The 13,530-nt window shown below is 29.0% G+C and overlaps 1 protein-coding gene across 4 annotated transcripts in view; it reads left to right on the top strand.

The window, feature by feature from the left end:
* The window catches only part of LOC136979196 (neprilysin-1-like), a 136,965-nt gene that overhangs the window by 98,530 nt on the left and 24,905 nt on the right, over positions 1-13,530 (top strand). For all 4 annotated transcript variants that reach the window (XM_067275142.1, XM_067275149.1, XM_067275162.1 and 1 more), the window contains exons 15-18: positions 2,319-2,370; positions 7,741-7,808; positions 12,030-12,160; positions 12,249-12,314. In XM_067275142.1, coding sequence (XP_067131243.1) covers positions 2,319-2,370; positions 7,741-7,808; positions 12,030-12,160; positions 12,249-12,314 — 317 coding nt within the window. The remainder of the gene's footprint in view (positions 1-2,318; positions 2,371-7,740; positions 7,809-12,029; positions 12,161-12,248; positions 12,315-13,530) is intronic.

The following is a 13,530-nucleotide window of genomic DNA, read 5'->3' as shown; positions in this document are numbered from 1 at the left end:
CTGCTCCTATCTATATTTTCTAGATTATGAGGGGAAAAAGAAACGAATCATTCATTCTCAACAATATATTTGATTTCTATTGGATCATTTAAAAATACGAATATAAGGTCAGAATAATCCATTAATTAATTGCTATGCCAACATCTCATGAAATTCTGTCTATCACTGTGGGCCTTGGACTTACAGATTGACCCGTAGCGATCTTTATTGTAACTCTTTAAAAATACTGAGTCAGTTATTTTTTCACTAGACTCAATGTAACATAGGTAAGACCAATAGCTGTCTCTTTTTTCCCTATATCTATTTTTATTTTTGGAAGAGTTAATCCCTGTGATTTATGTATAGTCATCAAATATGCTAAGGTTAGGGGAAACTGCCTATGAGATCGCAATATACTGCCATCGTTCAAAGAGCGATTATTGGGGATTATTGGAAACAGATTACCATAGATGAAAGGTCCCTGATAGCTATCGAATTCCACTAAAATAAACAGAGGAAGAGCTGGAGGTCGAGCATTAGGAGCATATATAATGTAGCATACAGTTCCTAGTGAACCATTGATGAGACTTCCTTGCTCCCATAAGTTGACTCTCAGCATGACTCTGGCATTAACTGATAGATTCAAATACTTGGAGAGACCAAGAGCCGAGTCATCTTTGGACGAAGGCAGGGCAATATTTGGAGTGTTTTCAGATGCTATATAAGCAAGAGGGCATCCAGTTGACTGCGAGTAGTCTTCATTGCTTTGTTTAACTTGCTTGTTTGTTGGATATAGCTCTACTGCCGTTTGGAACTGATCAAGTTCATCTCTGGATAAATAAGCTTGATTTTTTGTCGTCAATGTTCAGATCTGTATCAGAGAAATCACCTGAAGCTAGATGTTGTAAGACATCTGTGAAAGAACTATCTGTGCTATTTTGTCTATGAGAATTACTAAGTTCAATGAACTTCTCAAAAGAATCAAATGCAAATGTAATGTAATGTCCCAACAAGGTCCCTATCTTGTTGGGACATTACAATGTAAAAAACACTCGAGGAGAGAGGAGTATCTTTAACATGAGGAACCTGACAAAAATCACCAAACAAATAGATAAAGAATTCATTAAACAGCTCATCTTTCTCAGGGTTTATCTCCCTCAATCTTTTCTTGATCATGTAAAGCATTCTTGCACCAATCATTGACATTTCATCAATAATGATGATGAATTTGAGCGACTTCATTTCAATCTGGAATCTCTGTGCAGCTTCTCCATTTAGAGATCGAAATTTTGTACTAACGATAGGAAGACAAAGAAGAGAATGGATTGTAAAGCCATCAATATTGATTGCTGCTGCTCCACGTTTTAAAAAGAAAACTTTTTAAAACTTATTATTCTATATTCTTTATATTTGTTGTTGTATATCTAGTTAGCGATAACATTTATCTTTTAAAATTACTGTTTTAATGCTTGTCATATTTTTCGACCACTAGATGACGCTTTTACACGTGCGTGCAGGAAACAACTAACACTTGACTTCATGCATTCCTTATCAACATTATAACTCTAGAATGAGTTGTCTGATCTTGATGAAATTCTCTAGGACGATTCATCATCACTCAAGGATGAACTGATTAAAATTTAAACTCTCAAAAATGATCCATACTGAAGAAAAACGCGATCTTCGTTTTGACCCCTATCTCCAGTCTACAAAAATGGGTCATTTTTGAGAGTTGAAATTTTAATCAGTTCATCCTTGAGTGATGATGAGTTGTCCTAGAAAATTTTATCAAGATCAGACAACTCATTCTAGAGTTATAATGTTGAAAAGGAATGCATGAAGTCAAGTATTAGTCGTCACTTCGTTCCGCAATTAATATTAATGCATAATATGGTACTTTTAATTATAATTGATAGTTAATTATTGGTTGCTTTAATAAACATATTTTTCTTAGTAATGAAAAAGAATAATGCTATGTATTGCAGCACCATCTCTGGCAATTCTTAATGTATATAGTTGATAGTGTGCCTGCACACCACATTCAGTTCCGTACCGCTTCTTGTTCAATAAAGACGTGCTTGTTACTTGTTCATAAGACTCCGTGTCCATCCTTCTTAATTTAATTCTGACTACCATACATACCAAATAATATACTCATGTTAACTTTCGGAACCTTATCCTATGTTTTGCACTAGTCCTTTGTTTTGTATAGCATGGATTCACATAACATGGTACTTTTTCAGAACATAACTATCATGTTATACGAGGGATACTTGTATATTTATTTTTTTAGTAATAAGGAAATTTCAATATGATGAGTCATTTGTTTTTATTTTTAGCTTTTTTTGCTGCTATTCAAAATCTACCATTTTATGATGTGAATAGACCTTGGTAATCTTTTTTTCAATTTATTTCTTAATTCATAACTAAATATTTATTTATTTTAAAATGATTTTGCTTGTTTTTTTTATAATGTGCAATATTTATAGATAAAATATTATTTTGTGAAAAAATTAATATCAAGATTTTATATATTGATATTAATTTTTACTGTATATATATACAGTATATACAGTATATATATACATATACAGTAAAAATTAATATCAAGATTTTATATATATATAATATAATATATAGTAAAACCTCCATTAATGGACACTCCCAAATAGCAGACACCTCTACTTAATGGACATTTTTACAATCCCCAGAACCTTCAAATAAGACCTATTATATTTACCTCTAAATAACGGATGCCATCATCCATAACAAACCTTCAAAAACACAATTTTCCACCTTCAGTATTCTGAAATAATTAATTACATATGAAATATTTTAAAATGAAAACAAAGAATAAGTTAAAATACTTTTTCAGACAATGAATTTTGACCATAGGTGTCAAAAAAGACTCTTAAAATAAGAATAGAGGAAGAGGGCAGGTTATAAGAAGTAGAACAATATTCTTTATCTGTTACAGAAGTTTAATCTGGTTAAGTTGTCAACCACTATTTATCATCATACATATTAATGTTATTAAACTTCTGTTAAATTGTTGGAATTAAGCTTATGGTACCAAAAAACTATAAACTTTTCCAAAGTTTTTTATTCATTCAACAAGAACCATAATATAATAGTAATGAAATAGAAACTTAAGATCATAAATGATGTCATAAATGCAAGAAAATGGAATATCTTTCCACACTTTAAAGTAGTCGGCAAATCGCCCTTGTAACATGACCTTTGAACTTTCATCAAACAAATGCTGTTGTCGTAACCATTTTAACAGCTTTGTGGTGGCTAAAATGTAATTTTTAATAAATCAGTTACTGAGAAAAATCAAACAAAAATATTTGAAAAGTTACATCTACTTGATGCCTACAAAGCCGAAAAATCCCTGTATTGATTTTTATAAGTTGCTTACATCATAAATGACATTATAAATGTAACAATTTTTAATATATTTTTCACCACTTCATAATGCAACATTTGAACAAGATTCAATCAAAACAAGATTTTTACAGCTGAAAAAATAAATAATACATTGTGTATATATTTTTCAGTATATTCACATTCCAAATGCAAATTTGACGTTTTCATAATCCATTGTATTCTTTGCTTTATAACAACCTGGTTTAAATGCAATATGGTCGCCAGTAGGTGCTTCTGAATAGCAAACACCTCTAAAAAAGCAGACTCTTGGTCCCGATGGTGTATGGTGTCCACTATATGGAGATTATATACTGTATATATATTTTTTTGAATTGCTGTGAATATGGTTTGATTGCTTTTAAAGTTAATCTGTAATCAGATTAATGTGTAATAAATAAATTTTTAATTATAATGAATCAAATAGATTTACTATTTGATTCATTATAATTAAAAATTTATTTTATCAAGTAAAAATAATTTTAATATCTAAGCTAAGAGTTTGTTGCTATGATAACAAACATGTTCAATAAGAAATCTAAAATTCTAAGAAGTGTTAACAGAACATAATACATGAATGCTGAAATAGAAAAATATTTAAGAAACCTGCATAAGACACCATACTCACTTCAGAAAAACAGGGTAGTAGAGAGAAAAAAACATAAAAATACTGGTAGTTACTTTTATAATTTAGCAATAGGAACCTGAACTTTTTTCTTTCTTTTTTTCCATTTTGAAATAAAAGATTTATTTATTTTATTTATTTATTGTATATACAAAAGGAAATGTCACAAGACAATTGATATCCTCCCCTGAAAATAACACCCTTAATAAAAGATAAAAATATGAATAACAAAAAATAAAAATCAATATACCTGATAAAAAAATATACATAAATAAAAACAAAAGATTAAACATTATAAAGTAATCATTTACAAATGTGTTTAAGATGTAGATATTCTTCATGTAGAGATTGTTCCATACAGCCCATATTCTAAATAGACTGATAGAAAAATGATCTGAAAGAAATGGAAAGCCTAAAAGATGGGGTAAAAACAAGTTAGGTTACAAGTAACTCTTAGTGGAACTCTTAGGTACAGCCAGTCAGAACAAATGGAAGTATTTGTATAAAAGTACATGATCAAAGTATTTATATGTTCAGTAAAACTGATGAACTATTATGAAGATGTATTATTTTGATCAACTGAATTACTGTACTAGAACAAAATGAATTATGGTAGTGAAAATAATCAACAATAAAAATTAAGTACATGGTCTTGAACAATCACTTGCCTTGAGTATCTCCAGGGATTTTGACTTGTTGAATGAATAAGTGCCTGGGTGCTTATTCAAGAAAATAGTGTGAGACTGCCATGGGAGAAAACATTTAAAAAGAAATAACAATCATAAGAGATATATCATTATCGTCTCTATTGCCACCTGAAGTGCTAAGCAGTAACAGTCAATGAGATGTGGGAGTGGTTGAGTCAAAGATTGATGCCTCATTTACAAACAACACAATCTATTTATTTAGCACTTAACTTACAATAAAAGTACTATTGTGACAAAGGGTTGAAGTCCTTGTAGATTTTGGTGAAGAGTCTTTGAAAGAAGAAGAGGAAAGTCCGGCGACGAGGATGATTTTCTATTGCTGACTAGATACTGCATTCTAAGACAGATCTCAAACAGGAAATGAAGACTGGTGAATACAGATTGGAATTTCCGTAGTTTCTCTCAACAAAGGTCTATAACTTTCAGAGGATACATCAGCAAAGGACAAAGATAGAACCTTGCAAGAAACACGCCAGTGAGGGATATTGCTTTGCGGGAATCCACGGCAAAGAACCTAGTATCCTTGTGATCTGGACTTAAATATCTTGTGGTCTTGAAAATTGTTACTTTATTGGTTATTAATCTCCTTTCTCAGTCCCCGATTGGTCTTTCTCTGTTACCAGGTGAAATTGGACCAGATCAATTCCTGAAAAAGATGATTGTTGATTAATATAATTCGATACCATCTTTTGTTTGGTGTTGAACAAACCTTGTACCTTAACTAACATTTTTTTTTCTTGTTCATCTTGTCTTATAAAAAATTTAATATACTAATTTTTCTCCTTTTTTTACCACATGGTTTTAATATTAAAATAATTTTATTTTTCCCCTTTTCCTGTATAATTTAGTTTCCTTAATTTTAATTAATTGCAAAGATCAAGATTTGTTTTTGTTTGGATATATGATTAAAAGAATGTTTTTTATCCTAGTCTAGGCCTCACGATAGTATCTCATTGTGAGATAAGTTTAATGGAAAAGTTATAGGTGTAAGAATTTTTAATCAAAAGGAACAAAGTAAATTAATTAATGGTGTTTTTGGAAGAAAGGATTGGAACAATAGAAATTTTTAGAAAAATGAATTATAGGAGAAAAGAAAGCATAATAAATTTACTTTAGTATTAATATTTAGTATTTTTGATTAGATTTCATTCAATTGTGAAACACTTCCCAACAGTTTGCAATTAGATATCATCATTGCAATTGCATTTCAATTGCAATCAAACATTTCTCATTCATACTATGTGACAAAAAAGACCAACTGATATATGTTACTTATAAGCATAATACTGAGTATTATACACTAATTTCTTGCAAGTGGGGATTATTAAAGCCATGAGCTTATTTTTAAATATAGATTTATCTCCAAAATAATAATAATTAGTAACTTAAATTTATTAAAGTGACATTAAAATGCATCTACAGTTTGCATTATGGGAACCTTTAACTATATCATTCACTAAATGTATTTTTGAAGCTCAAACACAGCAAAGGGCCAGTCAAATACATGTATATCAGATGCGGGCTGTATTTGATAATATTCAGTAAACCAAAATATACTGTAATTTAAAAAACAGACTCTAACAAAGGCCTTTTTGTTCCATGCCTTTATGACTTATGTAAACAGTTAAACATTTGAACTTTTTCTGTTTTAATCCCTGCAAAATGTTAGAAACATTGATTTTTTAGAAAAGAAATCATTAAGGTCGCAAGCCAGATATGAAACCTTAACGGGCAGTATAGAGCCTGCAGACTGCCAGTTTGAGACTTCTGATGTAGATATTCTGGTAGTTCAACAATGAACTTGTTAAAAGATGTTGCTAGTTCGTGGATTAATTTGTAGTGAACAATTGAAACTGAATTCACACTAGCAATCAATATGATGTTCCATCTGTTCTCTTATGGTTGGAACTATTTGCAAACTTCTTTGTCTTTTCCTACTGTAACCATTGTTTCATCTAAGATGATGGTCAAAACCACATTCATCAATAAGTATTAATTTCCGTTGATCATTAGGTGCATTTACAGAGGAGCATATTCGTATGCAAATTAATTGTATTTTGAACATCAATTCTATCCAATATTTTATAGCTTTTTTCAGAGAAATACATAGCTGATAGTTAAGACATTACATATAGTTGCTAGTGATAACATTACCTGATGTTTCTCTTAGATGAAATTAGCATTAGCTTTCTACATTATATGCCCATTTTCCTTTATATTCCTTTCAATATCCTAGAATATTGTAGATGTTACCATTTTAAAGTGTTGAATTGGTGCTGTAGGTCTTTTGTCATGTATCCAGTGTTCCTATATGTTGCAACCATGTGTCAAGCTATATTTAGTAATTTAAGAACAGTTGTTGGCTAGCTTCTTTAATATTTGGTTATCTTTGTTAATTAACTTCATCAAAAGATGTCGTTTCTCATTACTTATTTTATCATACAACATTTCCTACAGAAAATCAGTCAGTTCATTGTCTTCCGATGCTGGCAAGAAATGCAAATGAAATCTGTTAACATGTGTTTTAATAAATGCAAAATTTTATGAAATATTTCATAAAGTAGATGAAATAAGTGATATTTTAAATTGATGGAATATATAACAAAATTGTTGCTAAGATATTGTAAATCATTTTTATATTGATTTTAAAAATGCGATATGTAAATGAACTTGGTGATTTTGCAGTGAAAATAAATCGAAAGTGTTTGAATTCTATTGATCTCATAAAAAATGCTTTAAACTGAGCAAAATAATCATAATCTTTATTATGATTATTTATAAATATTGGCATTTTGCTTTATTATTATTTGTATGTCTATAAACCTATTAAAATGTTGAAAACACTTAGTTCATTTTAATAAGTTTATAGATATACAAATAATAATAAAGCAAAATGCCAATATTTATCAAAGTTTGTATTTTAACACAATTATTTAGATTTTATTTTAATTATTTTCTTTATTGGAACTTTAAGCAAGTAAATTCTTTTTTCTTGCTTTTTAGGTATATGAATTTTGGAGCAATTGGTTCAGTGATTGGTCATGAAATAACACATGGATTTGATAATCAGGGTAGGTTTTTGTTTTAATAGTTGCTTTTGTTGATTGCTGATTACTACTGCAATTTTATGCAGATAATCAACAGGTTACTGCCTAAAATTAAAAGTCAATTTGAAAGCAAATATAGGTTGCAATGACATGGATTATCTATCAGTTTTAACTTTCAAGTACAAATTCATCAACAATTTTTTTTTCTTAAAGTTATCCAGAGCATCAAACAAACTTTACCTGTCTTTTTCATCATGTTTATATCAACTTTATCATTATTTTGATTTCTGGTACTTAAGTGCAGTTTAAGAATAATAATTTTTGTTAGAAATATTATTATTATAACTTTTTATATATATTATTTTCATTTTTATAGTTTTATTTAATTTTAAGTATCTAAAAATAATTGAAAGCATAGAAATATTTTTACTGTTGAAACTTTTTAGATTTTTTGTACAAAGAATTAAAAAGTTTCTAGTGTAGAAAGTAGGAAGTGAAGAAGAAAATATTACATGATTAGTCTGAAATGCACCATGGAATGAATTGACCAACAAAGGATTGGGGGTTTCTGACAAAGATTTATATATAAAAAAATTACAAACATATGTACATACATACTACAGTTTTTCTGATCTATGTGTAATCAACCAGGAATACAATTGTAAACTCATTGTATATTCTATAAGTATTAGACGTTAATGGTGCGGTTTTTTGTATATATTGCTTAAGTATCAATTTCCCTTGAAAATTTTCTTTTTTTCAATAGATTAATTGATTTAACTTCACAGTTAGTTTAACCGTAGTTATTTCGTCTGTACCGCATTTCATCAGAGACAAAGACTATTGGGTTTTATTCACATTATTCTTTATTTCACTATGCATTTCGGGTGCAATCTTTTCCGTTTATTTTGCGCCCCTCATCAGGTGTTACATTTCTACAATTGGTAGAGAATACATTTGTTATATTAATTATTGTAGATGGGTTTCTTAATATATATAAGTTATAAAAGATTATTACAGTTTTTTTGGACTAGTCATAAAGAGTTATTACAATTATTATAATTATTACGTTATTTAGATTGATTTAACACAAATTAATGTAAGGGATTATTTCAAAATTTGTGTTAAATCAATCTAAATAATGTAATAATTATAATAATTGTAATAACTCTTTATGACTAGTCCAAAAAAACTGTAATAATCTTTTATAACTTATATATATTAAGAAACCCATCTACAATAATTAATATAACAAATGTATTCTCTACCAATTGTAGAAATGTAACACCTGATGAGAGGCGCAAAATAAATGGAAAAGATTGCACCCGAAATGCATAGTGAAATAAAGAATAATGTGAATAAAACCCAATAGTCTTTGTCTCTGATGAAATGCGGTACAGACGAAATAACTACGGTTAAACTAACTGTGAAGTTAAATCATTGTATATTATTGTACAGTACATCAGATTTCATGTAATAGTAAAAGATAAGACAAACAAGTTGAAATCTAAACCAAACCTAGATACTTCCTGATTCAGGTCCTTAAAAATTTTTTTTTTTTTTTTTTCCAGTATTTGGAGACTGTTCTTAGAATATAAAACTGAGTCACTGGCAAATGGCAAAAGTTTAGTTTTATCTAAGAGAAAAAAGAAACATCTGTTGTATCTTCATCAAATGTTTTTTGATAATTTTATCTTGTTCTGTAACACTGATTTATCTTTCTTGTTTCACAACATATTCAAAAAACCAAGTCATTCAATATCCAACTCCAGAGAAAAAGCTTTCTATTTAAAGCCCTTGTTTTTAGCCTTGTTGCCAGCCCGTTTTCTCCAGCCAAAACATGCTAAAAGGATAAGTAATAATTTTAACAATTGAAAAAACAAAAGGTACAAAGAACAAAAATAAGAAAGAATGCCACACTTGTTATGTTTTTAAGATATTCATCACAAAAGTTCCTCAAACATATAATCTGATGCAAAAGATTTTTTACTCCAAAAGAAGCATGTCTTATGAAAAAATCATTTTCAGTCAGTTTTTAAGAAATATTTTTAGTTTTTGATTAGCATATCATTAAAAAATTTATTATATAAACATTTGATATTGATCCTGTTAGGTATACTAAATACTTAGATTGGATGTCATGCCAACAGTTGTATTAACACAATTAAAAACTTCAGATAAGGAGGCATTAAAGAAATTAAAAGAAATATTTTATTTGTGCAAGCACTTTCGACATAATTTACGCACGTTGTCCTCAGGCAGTTTGAATAACAAAGAGAATTCGAACAAAAGTTGTTAATTTTTTAAAAGTTTAAATAATTAGCCATTTTGGAACATAACCTTTTAAGAACAAGTATAAATTTTAAATTAAATATTTTTTGTAAACACGTAAAACTGACATGCATGCGCCTTAACATACTGTGGCTAAATGCCATTATTGTACTGTACAGTATTTTATTTTATATTAGAATATATATTTTTCTTTATTTCTTCTTCCTATTACTATTATCTTCCCTTCCTGGAATTTTCTCCCAACAGGTGCTTAATGGTGCAACAGCAGGTGGTCTCTTAAGGACAATGGGACGGTATGCAGCCCTCAGGGTAGAACAAGGACCAAGTGGTCATTCTTTGGCTAGGACTGGACAAGGAAAGACGTACCAAAGGTAGCTCTCCACCACGTTTTTGGGACCACGTAGGGATGACAAAGAGGTACGAGGGAAAGAAGGAAAATCCCGATCGAAAAAAACGTTCAAGAGTATTTTTTTGGTCCACGTCTGTTAAGGAATTTATGTTTTAGAGAAGAAATTAACATTTTTAGTGATTAAGAAGAGATCCGTCTAACATATATACATTGCACCGTAATAACGCCGAAATATTTGGGTACCCCTTTCTTTTTCATTCTAAAGAGAAATTCAAAAAGAGAATTCAAACAAAATATTTAAACAGCCTGAAGACGACGTGCGTAAATTATGTCAAAAGTGCTTGCACAAATAAAATATTTCTTTTAATTTTTTTAACATCTTATCTGACATTTGATATTGTATTTACTTTGAAAAAAATTGTGTTGAATTGTTAAAGAAATTGTAACCAAAGAATCTGCTTTGATTAAGTAATAATTCATCTTCTAGCAACTTTTAAATTAATAAAATAAAAAGAAAATCCTAATTTATGAATTTCATTTAAAATATAACAATATGCTTTGTTGTTAGTAGCTAATTTTAAATATCAGTGTGTATTCTGAAACCATGTCTTCTTTTATCTGGTTTTGCTGTCACAACTAGGTGCATAGACAGACACTGAGCATTTCTGACATCAATCTTTATTCAGGACTATCTTGTTTGTCCAAGATGCATTTTGGGCATAAGCCCCTCTTCTGTCAGCATTTCTTGTAAGGAGGTGTTAACTGGTATACATCTTGCTTAAAATTACTTATTTACAGTTAAAAATATTCTTACAGTTAAAAATACTTTTACAGTTTAAATTTCTTGACTTTACATTGAACAGCACCTGGCTCATACTTGTGACGTCCGGGAGTTGATTACCTGAAAACTTTCAGGTAAACAACCCCCGGACAAAGAAAGGTACAAAAGTGAATCAAAACTGATCTACTTGTATATCTCTTGTTGATTACAATTTTTGCACATCTTTTCCCTGGACAATATTCACTTTTTGAACATAAATCTTTTGCCTGGGTAGATTTTTTATAGATATAAAAAACAATAATGACTAAAAGCAAGATTAAAAATATAAGTATTTTTGCATTTTCTTTTTTCATTATAAAATAAAAATTGTAAAGATTGAATGTTTATATTATATTACTCTTTTTTATCAGAACGTTTCTTAGGTGTTCTTTTTTCCTATTATTTGATAATGATGATGGACTTGGTAGTCCAAAACTACTTACATAAACTGATACTCAGAGTGAGCTCCGACAAAGTGGATTTTTGTTATAAAATTTTATCTTTTATATTATTAGTTTTTCTAGGTTTAATTATTTTGTAATTCATTTCTCAAAAAATTTATGTTTTCAAATACAGTACTTAAATTTTTTAAATTAAACTTTACTTAAAATTATATTTATGCCATAAAGTAATTGTGTTTTAAAGATGCAAAGTAGAAGTAAAAGTTTTTTAGTATCTCTAATCTAATAATATTTCCTCTGAATTTATAAACATAATACATATATAAATATAATTTACTAATAAATAAATAATTAATTAGATTATAAATTATTTATCAATTAAGGAAGTCAGAGAGACAAAAATGGTAATTTATATGATTGGTGGAGCTCAGAAACAAAAGCAAAGTTTCTTGAAAAAACTCAGTGTTTTATTGACCAATACAATAAATATAAAATACCAGAAATAAATGAAAATGTAAGTTATTGTGTTTCATTATATTCACTACATTATAAAATGATACATACTTTTTCAATATTTTTTTTTGTTTTAAAAATGTTGAAAGATTAATGGAACAAGGACACTTGGAGAAAATATTGCTGATAATGGTGGTTTAAGACAAGCATTTCAGGTAAAATTTTAATTTTTAATTATTTTTAAAAACTCTATATGAATATTATGAAAGAAGCTTTAATAAAAATATTGATAATTAATTACCACATTGGCCTGAATATAGCTGGACTCCAAATACAATGGAACAGAACATCACTTAACGAGCATAATTCATTCCAGAATCTTACTCATAACACAAAACGTTTGTTAAGCAAAACAATTTTTCCCATATAAATTAATGTAAAATACAATAATGTGTTCCATGCCAAAAAAATACTCAAATATTTTATGTATAACGTTTATTCAAAGAAAATTATACAATATACATTGTTAAGGAGTGTGAATCACCCCCATCTTTTCTTCTGGTGCAGAATGAACGAACCTGGAATGTGAATTTGATTTGCAGAAAACAAAATAAGTTGAAATAATTACTGTATATCTCGGCTGATAAGACGATAGTTGAACCATAAAAAATGGCCCTGAAAATCCGGGGTCGTCTTATGGGACAGATACAAAAAAATTAGATTGAAATTTATATAAATTAAAACCATTATAAAAAGACAGACAAACCATAATTATTTACTAGAAGAGAGTAGGGTATGTGCACAAAATAGAATAGCCCATAGGATGTTTTTGTAAATAGTCAAGGTCATTACCCGAATACCCGAATTAGTGTGAATGTTTGCAAAAATCGCCAGATGCAAGGAAAATAAAATTTGTTCATTCGAAAAATTACAAATAGGACATAATTCCATATATGCTATACATTATTATTATTCAGATAATGATTGCTGATCTAAACTAAATTCATAGGCTGTTGATAGTTTGGGGGTCGTTTATAGGACAGATATATGCTAAAACTATAAAACTGTGACGAAAATTTATACATTGTCTTGTCTGAAGGTCATCTTATCCGCAGAGATATATGGTAGTTTATTATTTATGATATAGTACAGACCTAATTTTTCTTTACTGGAAGCTGTCTAGAGTCATTTGTTTTTGCCGACACTTCAAAATTTAGTGAAAATGAGACACAGCATTATCATTAAATAAATTTGTAGTGTGCATAGCCACTGCCTTATTAGGGTGATGCTTCTCAATGTACAATGTAACAGTTTCCCATGCTTTCAGCATTCCTCTTATTGTGCCAAAAGATTGTTGCTTTGTTGTTACTTTCTCCTCTGACAAAACTCTCCTCCACAACTTCTGTGAAACACAATGCAACTCCATAAGCT

Source organism: Centruroides vittatus, unplaced genomic scaffold (assembly GCF_030686945.1).
Source record: "Centruroides vittatus isolate TY-2023 unplaced genomic scaffold, ASM3068694v2 contig_1154, whole genome shotgun sequence".
Classification (NCBI taxonomy): Eukaryota; Metazoa; Arthropoda; class Arachnida; order Scorpiones; family Buthidae; genus Centruroides; species Centruroides vittatus.
This window is presented reverse-complemented; position numbering and strand designations above follow the sequence as displayed.